The 18,144-nt window shown below is 33.6% G+C and overlaps 1 protein-coding gene across 4 annotated transcripts in view; it reads right to left on the bottom strand.

The window, feature by feature from the left end:
• LOC114936101 (uncharacterized) overlaps positions 1 to 18,144 on the bottom strand; it is a 243,057-nt gene that overhangs the window by 16,174 nt on the left and 208,739 nt on the right. For 3 of the 4 annotated variants that reach the window (XM_029309126.2, XM_029309128.2, XM_029309127.2), the window contains exon 10: positions 5,653 to 5,763. In XM_029309126.2, coding sequence (XP_029164959.1) covers positions 5,663 to 5,763 — 101 coding nt within the window. In that variant the 3' untranslated portion in view covers positions 5,653 to 5,662. Of the gene's footprint in view, positions 1 to 4,271; positions 4,585 to 5,652; positions 5,764 to 18,144 lie in introns of those variants that run through there. The other variant, XM_085481695.1, reaches the window with a different exon arrangement.

Below are 18,144 nucleotides of genomic sequence, written 5' to 3' on the forward strand. Positions count from 1 at the left end.
TCAAAAAAGAAATAAGGAACTGAAAAAAATCCTCAGCAATTAGTTTATCCATATCTTGATAAAAAATAAACCGCCACAATTATGCGCAAAACCAAGAAACAAAAATTTCAAATTTAAAAAAAAAAATTCAGACTTTACCAAATGGGTTAACCGATAAGGCCTACGAAAAGTTTCTCATTTTTCAGGGAAATAACGACAGTAAGTTTCTGCGGAGGCAGACGATTAAAATTTATGAAATTTGCTCGCGAACCGGCCTGCGTCTCTCGAGATAAGGCAAGACGTTGCGTAATTGGATTAAACCGATGAATCACAGCTCTTAAGCTGTTTACACTCGAGATCGTGCCACTTTCGTACATTGTTCCTCCTATCGCATCGCAATCGTAAAGATGAAGACCTTGCGTTTAGATATAAGACGTTCAGTAAGCTTGTCACACGCATTTTTAAATTTTTATTCACTTTTATTCTGAACACGTCCTAAAAAATGTAATCCTTTTTTTATTTCAAGATTTATTTTCGATTATTATAATTAGAGAGAGATTATAAAACTTATACAAACATATATTATACAATATTTATTAAATCCATTTTATAAACGATTTCATGTTACATTTTAATTTATCAGCGCAGAAACTTTACCCTTTCTAATAATATGATGTTTTTTTTTGTGATAAAAAAAAGAAATGTTCGATAAAATTTCAGCAAAATATGATAAGCATCAGCTAATAAAGGATGCGTACAAATAAATATCAATTTTCCGATTGCAGGAAAGCAGGAATGCAGATGTATTGAAAAAATGAGGTCGCCAATGCACATACCGCGTGCTCGTTCGATGAAAATATTTAGTGCGTGCATTTTTTAATTAAATAGAAGTGAGACCATGTTATGTATGTTTATATATGTTACGCGTGTGAGTGACATACTCAACGAATGCCACGGCACAACGTCATTTTCAAATTGCCGGACGTCATGCACACGCCACATGTCATCGGATAATAGCGGACACCTGCCTTGCGATTTTATAGCTCGATTCGTGTGCTCGAATGAGGATATTTTCCGCGAAATAATTAGGTAACTTTTGATGCGGAATATTTCTAATGTATCTCGATATTCTTTGACGTGGAAAAATCCCTAGGATCGCGTACATCGCGCGCAAATAACATTATCGGTTAAAATCTTTTTACATCTTGAATATTATTTTTATACATGTTTTGTTTCGTATAAAAGAATAATTATTCCTCAAGAAATCCGAGACGTAAATTGCACAAAAGTTTTTGTTTCTAAATCGCACAATAATTGCTTCGTCTGTTTCGATATTGATTGTTCCAAGTGTGTATAAATTCGTTAGCTTTAAATAAAATCGCGTCGCGTTGAATAAAATCCCCCGACAAAGCTTTGCTTTTTTTTTTTAAAGCGCGCTTCCGGGGGAAAAATTTCCATCCGTATCGAATTGCAAGCGCGAAAATTCTCGGAGGATATAGAGAACGATTCTACGACTCTACTCGCGCATCTCTCGACGATACAGCATTAATCCGGTAACCCGCGAATCGCAGACCGGGAAAGTCAAGCGCGCGGCATCGCGTCTCTTCGTCATACACACACACACACACACACACACACACACACACACACACACACACGGCGAATTACACACGACGTCAGACACACTTCGTGATAGTGAAGGATGTCACCGGATTTAATTCGGCGGTTTGTCGGTGCTCGAGCGATCGAAACCGTACGTGCTCGTCGGGAATGACAGAGACAAGGGCGCCCTGTGGGTTGGCGGTCGGAACAGGAAGGGGTGGTTTCGAGGGAGACGAGGGTGAAAGAGGAACCCTCTCTCTCTCTCTCGTTGTGTGTTGCACCGCGTATAACAACGATGTTTTGCGATGAGGGATGGACGGATGTGACGTCACAGGAGCTCACGCCGTGATCTATGGCGGCTGATAATGAAAGCGCAGAGGTGAGATACCACGGTAGAAACTATATCGTATAAGCTATAGTTTCCGCGGAGCCGTCACACGGCAATGCCGCAGCGTCAACCCCCAGTTACATCCCCCGATCATCCCCCGCGGTTCATCGTGAAATTATATCTTCACAATGGGGGATATTCGACGCGGCGACGATAAAAGCTTGAATTATGAATATCGGTTAATTCACATTCGGGAGCCGCGATATGGATGATCCGGCGCCGGCGCTACTTTATGACGCAATCGCGCGAGTTCGCGCGAAAACTTGCAATTATCGTTGGTACGCACAGTGCCGCAACGCGCCATTCATTTTCCGATAACAGCTGGAGGTTTCGGTATAATATACGCAGGTGAAATCGATGTCACGTAGTGGACAAGCGATAATATCGCGTAATAATTTTGCTGAGTCTTATACGCCGCGAGATGGATTGTTGTCGTAATAAAAAAAAATGCATGTGCGTGAAAAGATTTTGTAAAATGCTTAATTAAATGACGATTGCAAACGAAAAGTATGAAGCCAAAGACGAATGCGGTACTTTTAGTTTACCTAGTTAAAGTAGTTTTCAACTTTCACATAAAAGGAATCAAAAGACCAGTCTTGAGCAATTTAACTTGGAGGGAATTTAAGAATCCATATGCTTCGCGCAATTATGTAATAAAAAAATGAAAAATTTAGTTTTTAAGCCTAGCAATTTTTTTTATTATAAATAGAATTGGTTGAAATAATTTATTTTGAAATTATTATGTTATTATAAATTGTTCTCACATCTTTTTTTATTTTTTTATTTTAAAAACGATAAGAAGTTTCATGTAAGTTATTTTCAAGTATGATTTTTAATAAGAAATCTTAATGCAATAATATTCTAAAGTGTAGCGAATATAAACGAATAAATATAATAAAAATGTGTACGAGATCGAAAAATATTCGCGGAATATTTGCATAGAACAAATGTAGCATTTATTACATTTTACAAAATTTAGTTTCGTAAAAAGCGGTCATGCATATTATATTGCAACATATTTCAATAAAAATTTCAAATATAAATTTTATTTTAATTTATTAAATCGATAATATATACACTCGATTTTAATTCATTAAATCGATAATATATACGCTCGATTATTTCGATGCGATAATTAGATGAAAATAACTGCTTTCCATTTTTTTTAATTATGCATAATGCAAAAATAATTGTAAAATATCCAATGAATAATATAATGAGTATAATATATTTCAATCAGGAATTTAATTTGGAAATTGTTTGACACAAAGTTAAAGTCATATCGACAATAAAAATTAACTGAAGTTATAAATTTTTATACTGTTTATAATACTTTTAGTTTTTAAGTTCTTAATTTTTAACCGAACGGGTAATAATTGAGCAAATAAAAACAAAATTACCCATCAATTAAATGCATGAACTTTGACACATTTAAATTTAATTTAAGCCGATTGTTTCAATTTGAATCGTAATTTTTGACACTGCTGCTTTAGTCCTTAAAACAACTTTCCTATCAAACGTCATTTTCAGAATAAATAGCTTATTCGTTGTGCATTTTTAGCAAGAAATATGTATAAAGCAGACATGCATATGTATATAAAGATTTATTTATTATTTTTTTTTTTTATATAGGCCTTTGTAAAATGTTTTACACTGATTAAGCAAATAAGATTGAAATGCGATTATGTAAATTTGTAGAATGTCACATTCGCTGTTCTAATAATATTTTCGAAGAACGTCGTCATCTCATTTCGTGCCCTAGTTAGCCGCTTTTTAATTAGTTAGCGTCTCATGTAATTACGTATACGATGCACGAAAAAAAGCTCATCGGTGAAACATCGGATTACGTGGCTCTAATAAAATTTCCGATAACGGCAACCCCATCACGTGATTTCATTACCGGTCGAAAATGTCGGTGCTCGAAATAAAAGTATGAGAAATTATTAATATCGTTGAAACTTTAATTGGGGAAACTTCACATAATTAGTCAAAAAACTTTGGAATCGAAAGAAAACAGGGAACAAAACCTAAAATGCATAAGCAATTGGATAATTAACACACGATATAGAGATCACTATATATATAATAAAAATGCAAGCGATTTTGTTTAAATTTTTTCTCTGTCATAAATTATTCAACTTACATCTTAATATATAAAACTGTACATAAACAGAACGAAAAAAATTTATAAATATGCTACAGTTTTATTTATACACTGTAAATCTGATTTGCGGAAAAATGTATAGCCATAGAAACAAGTATGCAAATTTTTGCAAATATTATATGTCAGAGAAATCATTAAAATATAAAATATGTATTGCATATATATGTATAACTTTTACATAGACTTTCAGATATTCGAAAAATATAGCATTATTTCTCTCATTTTTCAAGTAAACTAAATTTTGAAATAAAATCCTGTTTCTGATCTCAAGTTATTCAAAATAACATTCATGTCGATCGATTCGCTATCGCATAAGGGATTCGATATCGTCGAGAAGCCACGGTGATCCGTTCGCTCTTCTTCTCTCGTGGAAAGATGTATATTTCGCGTTAACCCAGAAACTCTGTTGGCTCGAGCTTTTTATAAGTCGATGCGCTTCCTGAGAACTCATCTGAAACTCGGATTTAGGCGGTTGCATAAAAAAAGGAGCAAGAGTGTCAGAAGACGAAAAAGAAGACAACTTATACGAGAATACAAAGGGTATGGTCAGCCTGTAAAAAACAACACGATAAAAAAGAGGTATGATAAACTCGAAAAGATTGAAGGAGGATTTAACGAAGATTTTCCGAAGGAAAACAAGAAGTTATTTTTGACAAGCATCTGAAACGTTTTATGAAGCATTTTGAAGATTATTCAACTTGCAGAAATGGTTGAAAATCTTCAATAATAATAATATAAGCGCGGCGTCTTAATTTTATTACAATTCGTGACGACAGCATAACAATTTTCAACAGAGCTATTTTCGAATAAATTTCGATGTTGCCAATTTCACGCCACTGGATTATCGGCACGATTATTTAATAATCCGCAAAGCAATTTTGCAGAGTTTGAAATTGTGAGGTCGTTCACACTTTCATATTCTCTTGCTATATTCTGAAGTTTCATGAAAACAACAACTTTTTCCCTACGTTCATTCATTTATATACTTTTACATTTTTATGTAATTATTTTTTATAACTACAAATAAGTTAAAAATATTGAAAAATATAGCAGATGTTCATATTAAAAAAAAAATACATTATAAATTTGTAATATTGAAAAATTTATTTAAAATGTAACATCAGTTATGAAACTTTTACCTATTATATTTTACATGCATATATATTTACTGCATGTACATTGCATGAGCTTATAACTTTCAGTTACATAAGATGAGCTTGCATCTTAACTTTAATGCTTTGTAAAATTTAAATTTAAAAAACAAATAATTGACTCCCTTAAAATTATTCTCCCATTAAATTAAACAATCCTATCAAATTAAACAATCCTATCAAATTAAACAATATATCAAATTAAACAAAAATTCTAAAACTCATTTATGCGATATCTTCGATATTTAAATCGTATGATGTAAAGTAGTAACATAATATCTCATGGCAATATATATCTCGTTATTTTGATCAAAAAAGAGACATATTTCGACAAAGTTTGATGAAACTTGCTCTGCTTTATCACTCACCTTAGTACTGTCATCTGGTGAAGACATAGCTCATTGTCAGGTGAACCAGCCAAAGATTAAGGAACGCTCTCGAAACTCCGTTGCCGTCGTGCACGGCGGCTGGCAGTTCACCTGAAATTACATTGGAATTATTACATCTTTCGACTAAAGCCTTATTGTTCAATTTATCAAGCGAGGCCAGACGAAGGAGTAATCTGCTAATGACAGGCACGGTAATTAAAGACCAAAAAAAAAGAAACAATTAAGTTATATTTCTTTGACATTATAGTTTTTAATCTACAAATTAAGCTTTATAAAATTATTATGTTATATATATAATATTTAGTATTTGCAACAAAGAAATTAATATTTCTGTCACATCTAAAAAATACATTTTCTGAATTGGATAAATATATCTCTAAGAGAGCAATACGATTTCAATTTTCGAAAATAATGTACTTGTCACATTTTCTAAGAAGTTTGCTTCTTGAACTTAATTAATTTTCTCCTTTGATTTTTTGACTCCTAATATCACGCTGACAAGAATCGTTTATCGTAATAAAATCAGTGAAAGATTGATGTAAAAAGTTTAAATTCGCAAATCACGATATTAAATATCCCGATTTTCGTACAAAGCCCGAGCGTGTGTCTCTCTGGTCGACAAGAATACATTTGTCATCTCATTAATGGTTGTGTTCCATCTATAGGTTTTCCGTCAGATGCAAGCCGCTGCGGGTTGACATATTTTCGTGGCCTCCGTTTAATCGTTCTTCGAACAAGTTACATTTCCCAGATAATAGTTGAGGCCTGCGGGCTCTCATGAAATTAGGCGACTCGTATTAATGGCTCTTATAACGCTCGGTACTTCTACGTCGCGTTCATACATTTACATATGCGAATATGTAGATATTCGCGACTTGTGCCAGAATGAAATTAAAGTGTCTCTGAGATCAGTAAAATATTTCTACGTCAATATTTTCAGTGTCATTCATCGAATATAATTTTCTACAATTTTTATTTTAACTTGATAATTTAATTTAAAAAAGATAATTTTTGTAAAATTTGATTATTTAAATAATTTACATCACATATTAATATTAAAGGTTTATATAATTTGTACATTTAATATATGTATATTTGATCGTTTTGCGATAATTTATTGTATGTACACATTGCGGTCTTTACTTATTAATTTTCTATACTCAGATGAGAGATGGCTAATAAATTGAACACACTATAAGCAAAAATTTCATTCGGCCTAATTAAATTCAATTACTTGATTGATTGTACTCTTAATTATGCGCCCTCTATTTACCATAATATACAGCTGATATATAATACCGTTCCGAAATTAAAAATAAATACATTGCTAAGTCTTCTTTCCATTTGCCGCGTTTGCTTAATAATAAAACCTAATTCAATCGGTAAATTGCGTCTTTGTTTTGACAGCAGCATTTCGAGAACGCAGCCACTTCTCCATCGTGTCGATATTATTCTGGCGTCCCGTTGTGCGTGCTTTGCTTTTCAATTAAAAAAGTTTCCACTTAATCAGGTAAAATATTTTTGCGTGCCTTTAGCTACTCACAAAACAAAAACATTTGATTTTTTCTCAGTTTCATAATACACCATTTTTTCATTATTTGCATCGACGTTATTTTCATAACAATAGAATGCAATATTATTTATTTGCATATATGAAAAAAAAATCTTTAATAATAATCTTGACTTTATTATACATAATCTATTTATATACAATAGAACAACACAAACGCGCCCCATTCTTCACTTGCATATTAAAAAGATTGATATTAAAAAAATTAATAAAAATTGAACTCCATTAATCTTTTGACAAAAATCAGCTAATAACTGTTAAAAATATGAATCTTTAAATAATATATTATTAATACAAATTAAATAATAATGCTAAAGTAAGGCTCTTTATATAGATAAATAACTTTAAAATTAGATAATTAAATAATTCATAAATCAAATAATTATTAAAATGCTTTATTAATAATAATTAATATGTTGAATATGTTTAAGCAGGCTTCAAAATATGAAAAAATGTCAACGCTTATCATATATTCGAAAATTTGAGTTTTTTGGGTTAAATATATATTTAGTGGCAGCCTATGGTCGGAATTATGTTATACAGAATTATAAAACACGTCGAAAACTATAAAATTTCAGTGTTCAAATTTGAAAAAATGTGCAATGAAGTGCTAATTTGGCTTAAAAATATTTTGCGTAAATTTTATATTTTTGATATAATTAAAAGCATTTTTTATAATCCTAATTGTTATTAACAAATTTTTAATTTTTACTCCAAAAACGCTTTAAACTTCAATCACATACGCACAATTTTTAAATATAAGACATTTCGAAAACTAATTTACACGTATTATTTTTATAAATTCTTTATTTTAACATCAGTAATAGATGAAAAATAATATGAAACATATTGCTGATAAAATAGATATACGTAAATGAGCACCGACAAATTTAATGCAGTTACTTATATATATACCTCGGATTATTTATAATAATTAGTATTTGCGACGGATATAACAAGCAATGTATTTATATACAATTACATTAAATTATACTAGACAACACAAGCGCGCGCTTCGCGTGCTCTATTGATTTTATGTGCTTTGATTTAATATTATTTTGAACAACTGTCAAACTATTAACCTTTGCGGTGACAGCTGCTCAATGCTACGAATATAACGCGACTCGAGACAGTCAATTAGCATGAAAAGCGACAACAATAAACTTCGAGATATGCGAGTATCGACTTTCAACTAAAAATTTTAATTCCAGTGGGAATAGCAATGATTATAGTGACGGAAGTAAAATAAGCTCAACATCTAATCCAATAGTAAATATATGATGGGCTCAAACAACAAATCCTAAAAATCCAATAGCTATTAAATTATGCCTAAAGATCCAAAAGTTTCTTTTTTCCCTCTTTTATTTATAATAATATGAGAAATTATATAAACCAAATCCTGGTAAAATTAGAATATAAACTTCTGGACATGCCTTTTTAGAAATGGATGAAATAGATTGCAAAAATCGAGTAAACAAAAAACTTGAAAACTAGTTCTGACAATTTTCTCAAATAAATATGTCGCTAAATAATTTTTTATTTTTGCAAATCATCTCTAATTTAAATCAAAATAATTAATAAAATTAAATAATTCTTGACACATAATTTCATTAAAAATATTAATATATACGCGGTCGAGAGAGTTTTTTTTCCCCACATCTACTATTCGCATTTCGACAGAGCACTTCTAACTCATCGATCCAAAATTAAGTCTGAAAATCGTTTGCTGTCTCGCTTCTTTAATCACCGAGGCCGTGTCAAAGCTACCGCAGGAATAATACTGATGAACTTTTCGCTGCCAAGTTCTCCCATTATTCGCGGTTATCGATCATTCGATCCCATCCCGAACGTGGAGCGTAACGTCCTTTCGACCCGCGTCCTTCCTTTTCTGTTTGTTGTCGGCACACTCGCCGATAGAAATCGGCGGTCTTGGCCGTGTTCCAGGATCGCCCTGGAATTTGTCAATTCGTCCCACTCGATCACCCCCAGCCGCCTACCGACTTACAGCTTCTTCGCTTCTCTCCGCCTTTCGTCTTTCCGACGTCTCGAGTATCTACCACTGTCCCTAACCCACTTGCTCCTCCGATTCTTTACCTAGTCTCAAGTTTTTTCGATCCTCCAACTTCTCTCTAGCCTCTCCTCTCCTTTTCATTTCTTTATTTCTCTCTCTCTCTTTCTTGCGCGTATCAGTTTTACTGGCCTTTCTGATTTTCTTCGTCACTGATCTTACTTCGCGCATCTTCCGTAGAATTTTTTTTCCTCGCCCGACCGGCGCGCCTCAGATTTTTCTTCCGGTGGACTTGCTAAAAAATCACAGAGATCCCAAGATCTTCTTTACTTAGTCTTAATCTAGGCGTTCGTTCCGTCAGCTTTCCCGAGAGAGAGAGAGCCCGGTATTTTTCAATAAAATACCATGGGAACGCTGATGGTCGGTCTTGTTGAGAACGTTCTTCGACGGTTTAATGATTACCAAGGAGGATTTCTTGATCACGTAAGAGATCCCTACCTTACTTCCTTGTCGGGTTTTTAATCTTTGCGCGAGGAAAAGGTTTCGGCTAGCTTTTAACCAGTGAAACCATCATGACTTGGTTTCATCTTTTGAACGTAATATCGAGGTAACCTACTTGAAAGGGCGCCTCTTAGTCGCTCGATATTTCAGCTTCTATGATTAAGCATATAAAGCTAGGAAGACATAAGTAAAAGTCGCTTTGAATCGCTCAAAATAAATGAGAGTAATTATGTATATAATTATGTATATCTTATTATGAATATAAAATTATTCATTTTATTATATACTTTTTCCAAAATTGTAGATAAATTATAGCAATATTTTTATTGGGAGGGCAAATAACATAACTCCATGTGGCGAAAATTCCTAATTACGTTGTGGCAATCGAAAAAACCACGGCCACCAATCTATTTGCCATTGTTCGGCTCCATTCCTCATTGTTACTTATTCGATTCATGCCCGTTGGATACATTTCCTGTATGCGGTCGGGCGTTCGTCAATCCCTCGGCGCCAAAGGGGCAGAACTTCCTATTAGCCACTTCCTATCCTAGCTAGTTCGGTGTTAGGAATTCCAATTCCCGATGTTGACCCTTGGTTGGCTACAAGCCGCGACCTTAAATTTAATCTTTCCGATTTGGAATCGTAAAGATTGGATGGCGAGAGTAAGATATTTTCTCCAATGTTATAAAGTAATCAAAAGTATCTATTCGAGCGATTTCGTGATAGCTTTAATTAACTTTATACATATTTAATTTGCTAATTATTTTTACCTTCTACTCATATTTATCTTTATACCTCAAAAATATAGGTATATTAAATTATGTATATAATAAATAAGTTTTTTTCCGTGACTTGACTTGCATCTCTATGACAAATTATCAAACCTTTTGCTTTTAAACGCCGTGAAATTTTTAATTAAGAAGTTACGGCTGTTGCATTTTTACATAGATAAAGTATCTTGTCGCGCGATGTGTTTGCAAGATTTATTTATGCATAATAATTTATGAGGCAAGACGCGGTCATCGCGATGACACATTGAGTACTTAATGTCAACTTCTGGTCGTATATACTTGGTAGAGATAACGGGAAGAAATTGATGATGAGGTCTGTGGAAAAGGTCCGAGATCAGTGGGCGGCTCTATGATTTATGCTTTCCGATATATATCCTACGGTTGTGTTCCTCCCAGTGCGCTATTATTATAAATCTGGAAACATCCAGCTACAATTTATTGGTACTCGCTATTTATTCTCTTCTCGTTATTTACCATTAATAAATCAATTCCCGCAATCCATCTATCTAACAATACAGAACAATGTCTATGCATATGTGTGTATACGTCTATACATAAATGTATGAGTGCGCATGTTTCCAACAATCTTAATTATTTTTGCTTCCATTTATTTGCGTGCCTCTTAAAATAGTTTACGCGCAATTTTATATTTATATTATTAATTGCATAATTAAAGAGCTATTAAATATCTTAGTTAAATAAGATGTGTTTAAATTAATCAAGAAATCTCACAAATATGAATTTTGGAGCACAATCATTGAATCGAAATTCGAATCACAGGTTTGAGCGACTTTTCGATTTTCCGTTTATATCAGAACTACCCTACATCGCCAATATACACCACGATCACGTACGAGAATTTAGTATTGCTCGCTTCCTACCTTTACGATTCTGCGGTGGGAATCTGAAGTTGTCGACAGAAGGACCAAATTGCCACGAGAGCCACACGTTCCAAAGGACCTTCGTCTCTATTACTTCACTCAACCCCGTTGGGTTATTTTTAGCCTTCGGTAGCTGGCTTTGGTAGCTCTCTCTTTCGATAGTGAAGAAAGAGATCAATCGTTAAACGTCTCTTCCACGCACGTTCGTATTATTTCAAAAAAGATTCTTTGCGCTCGGTATATTTTTTCTTTCATCTTTTTTAACAATAGTTTTTATCATTTTTTACATATTATTTTTCAAACTTATTTATATTCCTGAAATTATTTATGTCTCTAAAAATAACAAAGTTACCCCTTACGCGAATTTTTAAAATTTACATCAGTTATTTAATATATCGAAATATAATATTTAATATTGTCATTAATTATTGTGAAAATTAAGCTAAATTCGCTATTAATTTTTCATATCAGATAAATCTGATAAATTATGTCTTTCCTTCAAATGTTATTATCCTGTCTTAACCAATTTAGTTTATTACAATAATATCCTGCTTTAATTCTAATATCATTTTTAATAACATATAAACATTATATCGATCTATTACATTTGTCGACTGAACGCACACAACGAGATTGTGCAATCCGTATCTTTCTTGAAATGAAATCAGAATCGATTAATCAAGGTGGCGTTTTACCGCGACGGCGGAATTAAAGGTCGCGGTAGATGCCGGAATGGAATAGAGACTCTATGTAATTGGCTTAAGGACATTTTGGCGTGGAAATTCAGGCCCCGGGAGCGCACCTTAATGACCCAAACATTGCGCGGTTCCAAGTTGATTAGCGGCGGAGGCATTGGGGCCCGGCTGGCATTTTAATTGGTCCCACCTAACCTTCGCTCTTCTGCTCGTCTCGCCTCAAGCCAGACTAGACAGGAAAGAGAAATTACCGGATTACATCGCCGAGCCGCAGGGCACGACTGTATCTTACCGCGGAACGATTTCTCATGTGGAGCTACGTCGCCGGAAATGGGTTAGAGAATGTCGTAGCTCGTGAAATAAAATTCCATCGGACGCAGATCTCCAATCAAGGATTCGGGCGCTTATATGGATAAATGTTTCTCAATAATTAAGAATTTTCTATTGACCGAGAATTTATAGATTTACATATATAATACACTAAATATCTTTATTACAAATTTATTTCAGATTGGAAAAAAAATATGTTAATAATGTGTTATTTGAATCGATTGTATGAGATATATGTAGCGTTTATATTTTTTATTTTTGAGTTATTTTCATTGAAAATTTATAAACGCCATATATACGTGATAATCAACGTGATAATTATATGGTTGATTCATCGTTTGTTCTTTGAAAGAAAATTTACGGTCTGTTAAAAGCAATTTTATTACAAATAGCAAGCGAAAATTTGCAGATTAAAGATAATATCTCTATAAATAAATGCTTTATCACTTACCACAAATTACATATTAAATAAACTAGATCGGTGAAAACCAATTTCATTTATCCGTATATATTAGTTTCGGCTAGTAGATTATTTATATACATAATTTATTCAATTCAATTGTGTATAAATGAAGTTACGCTTTGATGATCGTCCAAAGTCGAAATCATTGAGAAATGTCATTTAGTCAAAATCAGATTTAACGAGATAATTTGATTTCAATGTATATATGTGTAAATTTCAATATTAAAATTATTTTATGAAATTAAAATCAAATTTTCACAATATCACAACAACTTTATTTGCAACACGTTTTAATTACAATTTCAATCGTATATTACGTATTGCACACTTTATATTCAATTTTATTTTCTCGTTATTCATTAGATATACATTGAAAAAAGCAATCTTCTGTAGCAAATACCTAAAAGAGTCGAGCGTAAAATCTCAATATCGTACAAAATGATATAATTGCATGTTTATATTTGACAAAATCATTATGCATATGTACATATATTAGTTTTTATAAATCTTATTTTATTCAAATTATTATATATATATATATATATATATATATATATATATATTTATATTATTTGAAGATAGTATAGCAATATAAATAACAAAATTATTTTCTAAAAATAATATCTCTATTTCGTTATTTATATTGTCTCATTCTACGTAAAAGAAAAGAAAATTGAATTACAAACAAAAAACATTTATTCAACTTTGAAAAGTTTAAAAAAAATAATATTGAGATATGTAAAGCTTTATTTTATCTTTTTACAAAAAAAGAAACATTTATTAATGTGAGAAATGATTTTTTGAAGTTATTATCAATATGTTCTATTTGTGAACAAGCTTTCAACAAGAGTATCTATTTGTGAGCAAGCTTTAAATTGTTTATATATTAAAATTCTTTACACACATTGTGTATATATATTTCCAAAAAATATATCAGATATGTTTTTGAATTTATGTTATATCGATCTAGTGAAATTATCATTTCCTTGTTCTTTATTTTAGAAGATTTACATATATAGGTTCGTCTTCTTGTGGGTGCTCTCGTATTTAACAAAAGCCCATCGCATTACGAGAACAATGTTATACCAACCATGTATTTTTGCAAGTTGTTTCTTGGATGTACTTTGCTTTCGAAAGCTGCTGAATGTTTTCTATCAGGACGTGTACATATATGTAATTTAATGAATGTTTCGTAAAACACGGTCTTGATGAAATAATAATGAAAGGAATATGGATGTTACAGCAGAAAATTAAAACGTAAAAGTTTTTATTTTTGCATATGATAATTATAAAATTATATTAAAATCCTCATTTAATATTACGTCAAATAGAGGCATAAAGAAAATTTACGAGATCAATATATACGTTCGAAATGAAATTTTTAATTATGTCACAAGTAGGTATATATATATATCCAAGGATCGTCCAACTCATTAGAGGCTTATAGCAACTAATATTCACGTGGCCTCAATTTCCTGGCATGAAGTACGCTCGAAAATTACACATACTAGAGAGTATTTAACTCACTAATAATCTTAGTTACGCGCCAAATCGCTCGAATACGTTAATGACGGTCTGAATTGGCAGACTCAATTCGATCAATACTAGGGTACGGAACCTCTGTGGCTGACATTGTTCCTAATGCGTCACAATGCCGTTTATCTCGTACTTCGATCAATGTGGATAACCCGTATGAATGCCACGAGCTATGGGATCAAGAGCTACAAAGCCTTATTCTCATGTAATATGTCAAGATAAATATTAGCTTTCTCACATTAATAAGCAATTCCCGAAAACAAGAAGCCTTCTACAATTACGATGCAAACCTTGAAAATGTATAATTATAATCGTATTATCACAATGTTCACGAAAGAAATCTTCAAGAATAAAAAATAATAGATTGATACTATTAACAAATAGAAAAATCCAAAAATTTATATGAAATAAATGCACGTTAATGCAAGAATATATGTATGAAAGGATAAAATATGAAAAAATATATTCTTGACAAAAGGAGACGCATATACATGTAATATGTCAAGATAAATATTAGCTTTCTCACATTAATAAACCATTCCCGAAAACAAGAAGCCTTCTACAATTGCAAACCTTGAAAATTTATAATTATAATCGTATTATCACAATGTTCACGAAAGAAATCTTCAAGAATAAAAAAATAATAGATTGATACTATTAACAAATAGAAAAATCCAAAAATTTATATGAAATAAATGCACGTTAATGCAAGAATATATGTATGAAAGGATAAAATATAAAAGAATATATTCTTGACAAAAGGGGACGCGTATACGTGTTCTAAAGTCTCATACACACCCTCGCGTGTCTGTAAAAGGTGTTACACTTTTAATATATATTTCACATAGTCTAGTATTTTCCTTAATAATACGAGAGCCGTAATTTCCATCATAAAATCTCGGATTTCAAATTGTAAACTTCTTGAACAAAAAACCGGTCTATTCGAGCGCTCCGAAATTCTCTTAAACCTTTATACACAGCGGTGTGGAGAGAAAAAACTCATGAAAAATTCAGATTTCTCTCTGAATACGTAAAGTCTCGGTATTGAAAGGGCTAAAATGTTGCCGTGGCGAAAAGCTCCGCCGGCGAGAAAAGCCGTGACGTTACATACACGGCGAAATCGCGTCGCATCGCATCGCATCGCGACGCTATCACAATCGCTCTTTCCGTACCGCAAAGTCGTCTGTCTTTCGCGCGAGTGCGCGAGTGCGCGCGAGTGCCTTATTATGCTCGTCCGAGGTTAACGCCGTTCTTATCCGCGCACGTGAGCCCCCAGGTCGGGAAGCATTAGACGCGCTTTAGCAGACGTGAGCTCGTCGCCGACGAGCCGCTGCTCGGAATAAAGCTCGCAAATGGACGAAAAAAGTGGTCGCGCGATAACGTCCGCTCCTTCCCCCACTTTCGAGGTGTATTCACTGGCCTCTTCGGGGTGCAACCACCCCCGGTCGTCCACCTCGCTCTCTTTTCTCTCTCTCTCTCTCTTGTTCTTCTTTCCCTCTCTTTTGCTCTGTCAACCCAGTCAACCCCTCTCACTGACTCGTCCCATTTCCATGCCGCCGTCACATTAGGCTGCTGGCATTTCCATTTCCATGAAACGTGGTTTCCTCCTGGTCGTCGTTGTCTGGACGAGCTTGCTAACGGCGGACAACGACGCGACGTTGAATAAAGATTGCGCGCCTATGCGCAATCAACGACGTTGTTTGAATCTTACGCCATTGTGCTCTTCCCTGTTCTCGGGATGGTTGAAAAACTCGGAATGAAAAAAAAAAAAAAGTCTCTAAGCGACACTAGAGATGCGCGACGTTGAAAATATATACGTTCATATCTTTCCGCGGTCGACTCGATGTCGGTGGAAAACGAAACATAAATTCGATGCTCCGTGTGAGATGCGGGAGCTCTCTGCTGAATTTATTGGCGATGTGAATCAAAACTAGCCGAGAGTTCCTATATAAATTTTTCGCACTTTATATTTCTCGAAATTATTCAAAGTTTCCATTTCATCAATTCAGTGTCCTTTTCTTTCTGGTCACTTTATAAGGCGCGTGTTAAAAAAAAAGAGATAAGAATTTTTATCAACGTGTAATTATAATATTATAGACGTAAGAGAGATTTTTCTCTCTCTCTCTCTCAAAGCATCACTAATTAAAACCGTTTCAAAAGAGTAATCTGAACGAAATATAATTCGCGAGATTGAAGTCGCGTTAGACTTATAGCGACAGAGAAACGACCTCGCTCTCTCGCGAAGAATGAAACAATGACACGTCCGTGGAGGATCAAAGATGCATCTTCGAGATTATGACAGACGCGCGAAAGATTAAGATTTTCTTACGCCGAGTTTACTTTTCAGAAAAAGTGGCCTCGGAACGAAGATTTGTTGAAAGCGACGTGCATTATGTCCGCGAAAAGGATGGACGCTAGCCTTCTCTCTGTATCTCTTCTTATCTTCCCAGACCCCTTATCGACGTTCTGTTCATCTCGGGAATACAGCCATCCCCGGCGAGAAAACATCGTCTTATCGCGCGAAAAAGACCGTCCCTTTTTTCCTCGCCGTCTTGGCAAACGTGTGCGAATTCCGCGTTTATGGACCATCAGAAAAAGGAGCACAATGCACATTGTGCATTGTCGATGTATCAAAGATTCGCGTCATCGTCAGCTGCATCAAAACCGGATGTTAGCCTGACCCGGAGGAACTTGCCCTTGCTTAACGTTACTAAGAGTGCATTGATGTCAGCCTTGTCAGCCAAACGCAAGATCTTTTCCCCCTGTTTTCCTACGATTGAGCGTAAATCCCTATTCTTCGCAACGACTCCGCCACCGCGTCAACTTTTCAACGAGTTGCAAAGGTTGTTTTACGCAGACAATGATTCTATATTCTTGACGCAATTTCTCGCGTACTTTGCTTTTTCTCTCCCGCTTCATTCTCTCATATTTCTTATTAAACGTTCCTCAGTTTTTCCGCGATACAAATTAAAGGAAGCGATGCTTTTTCTCGTTATTTTTCAATAAAATTCTATCGTGAATTTTACGTGAGATTATACTTGGAAAATAGTGATATTTTTTTAAGACGCTGTTTCATCGTAAACATATTTGTATGTTTATAGCTAAAAGCGTAAGATCTGTGAGGTGTTTGTTCTTCTACTGTTTTTTCTCGCAATGCTTTCCTCAGTGTGATGGTGTACTGTTTTCTTATATCACAAAGGCACATTTTTACAATAATATTTCTGAGTTTCATTTCTGCTAAAAGCTTTATTCTTGATCAGAAATGCTACGTAAAGCTTGCATTGTAATTTTTTTATCAAGTTTTTTTTTTCAAATAACGTCATGTTGTAAATATATTATAGCATTGTAAATATTTATCGTATATTATATTTAATCAATGTTGTAAGATCCGATATTGTTTCCTTTGCTTTTGTTTTTCTTGGCGATCACAGCTAAAAGCTGTAGAGATAAGCTCTCCATAAAACAACCTATAGGAAGATATCCTTCTTTTATATAAAACACATTTTCAAGATGCTATTATTAGATTCTGTCTAAAAGCTTGAAGGATTATCACACTTTTACATCAGTAAGAAGTTTCCTGTGCATTTATTCTTACAAAATAGTATTTTATAACAAGTGCATTTTTATGAAGTATAATCAAGATAATTTCACCGGTTATAATTTTCTTTCAAGTGACGGAACTCGTATCTCGTTTGC

This window comes from Nylanderia fulva, unplaced genomic scaffold, assembly GCF_048542155.1.
Source record: "Nylanderia fulva isolate GAGA-0341 unplaced genomic scaffold, ASM4854215v1 Scaffold19, whole genome shotgun sequence".
Taxonomy (NCBI): Eukaryota; Metazoa; Arthropoda; class Insecta; order Hymenoptera; family Formicidae; genus Nylanderia; species Nylanderia fulva.